Source organism: Metschnikowia bicuspidata, assembly GCF_001664035.1.
Source record: "Metschnikowia bicuspidata var. bicuspidata NRRL YB-4993 chromosome Unknown METBIscaffold_1, whole genome shotgun sequence".
NCBI classification, from domain to species: Eukaryota; Fungi; Ascomycota; class Pichiomycetes; order Serinales; family Metschnikowiaceae; genus Metschnikowia; species Metschnikowia bicuspidata.
In genome coordinates, this window is record NW_017387731.1 from 935208 (window position 1) to 936087 (window position 880).

General features: G+C 48.3%; 1 protein-coding gene across 1 annotated transcript in view; it reads left to right on the forward strand.

Annotated features, from left to right (window-relative positions):
• Window positions 1-880, forward strand: part of METBIDRAFT_95547 (uncharacterized protein) — a 1848-nt gene that overhangs the window by 115 nt on the left and 853 nt on the right. The window contains exon 2 of the mRNA XM_018859408.1: window positions 3-868. Within this exon, the coding sequence (XP_018713445.1) occupies window positions 197-868 (672 nt within the window). The 5' untranslated portion in view covers window positions 3-196. The remainder of the gene's footprint in view (window positions 1-2; window positions 869-880) is intronic.

Below are 880 nucleotides of genomic sequence, written 5' to 3' on the forward strand. Positions count from 1 at the left end.
AGGGGTGTGAGGGGGAGTGAGAAGATGGGGTGTAAGAATGGGTGTAAGGATGGGTGTAAGGATGGGTGTAAGGATGGGTGTAAGGATGGGTGTAAGGATGGGTGTAAGGATGGGTGTAAGAATGGGTGTAAGAATGGGTGTAAGAATGGGTGTAAGGATGGGTGTAACAAAGAGGTGTAAGAAAGAGGTGTAAGAAATGAGTGAGAAGAAGATGGTGAGGGCACGTGATAGAGGTTTGGACGTGGCAACAAACAAGGCGCCTGTAGATTTGGGCTGTAGCCACCAAGGCAAGGTCCCAGTTGGGGCCTCACGGGGCCGGCGGACATGGGCCGCTGCTCACGTGACTGCGCCGCTCCGGCCCGCCGCGCTTTCTAGAACCGCGCCCACGCTGCGTGTCGGTTTGGCCAGCAGCGCCGCGAACGGCCCAGTTGTGGGCCTTATTTGGCTGATCCCGTGGATGGCCGAGGGTCTGTCTTTTGGTACACTTTCCGTCTTTTTTCTTTACTTCATTTTCTTCACTTCATTTTCTTTTTTCTTTTTCTTTTTTGTTTTGTTTTGTTTTGTATTGTTCATTTTCCCTATCTTCCTTTTATTCCTTGCATTCTCTTCCCACCTTTGTTTACTCTCCCTCTCACTGTCGTTTACTCTCGCTGCTCACTCTTCTCTACTCACTCTCCTCCTGCCCCATTGCCTCCTGCCCCATTGCCTCCCTCCCTTTAATGCTGGTACACCCTACCTTGTCTTCCTTTCCCTTCTTTTTTTCTGCTTCGTCCCGTCCTCTCCTTTTCTTGTCCTTTCCTTTCATAATTTTACTCTTCCTTTTTTCTCTTTTTCTCTTTTTCTCTTTTTCTCTTTTTCTCTTTTTCTCTTTTTCTCTTTT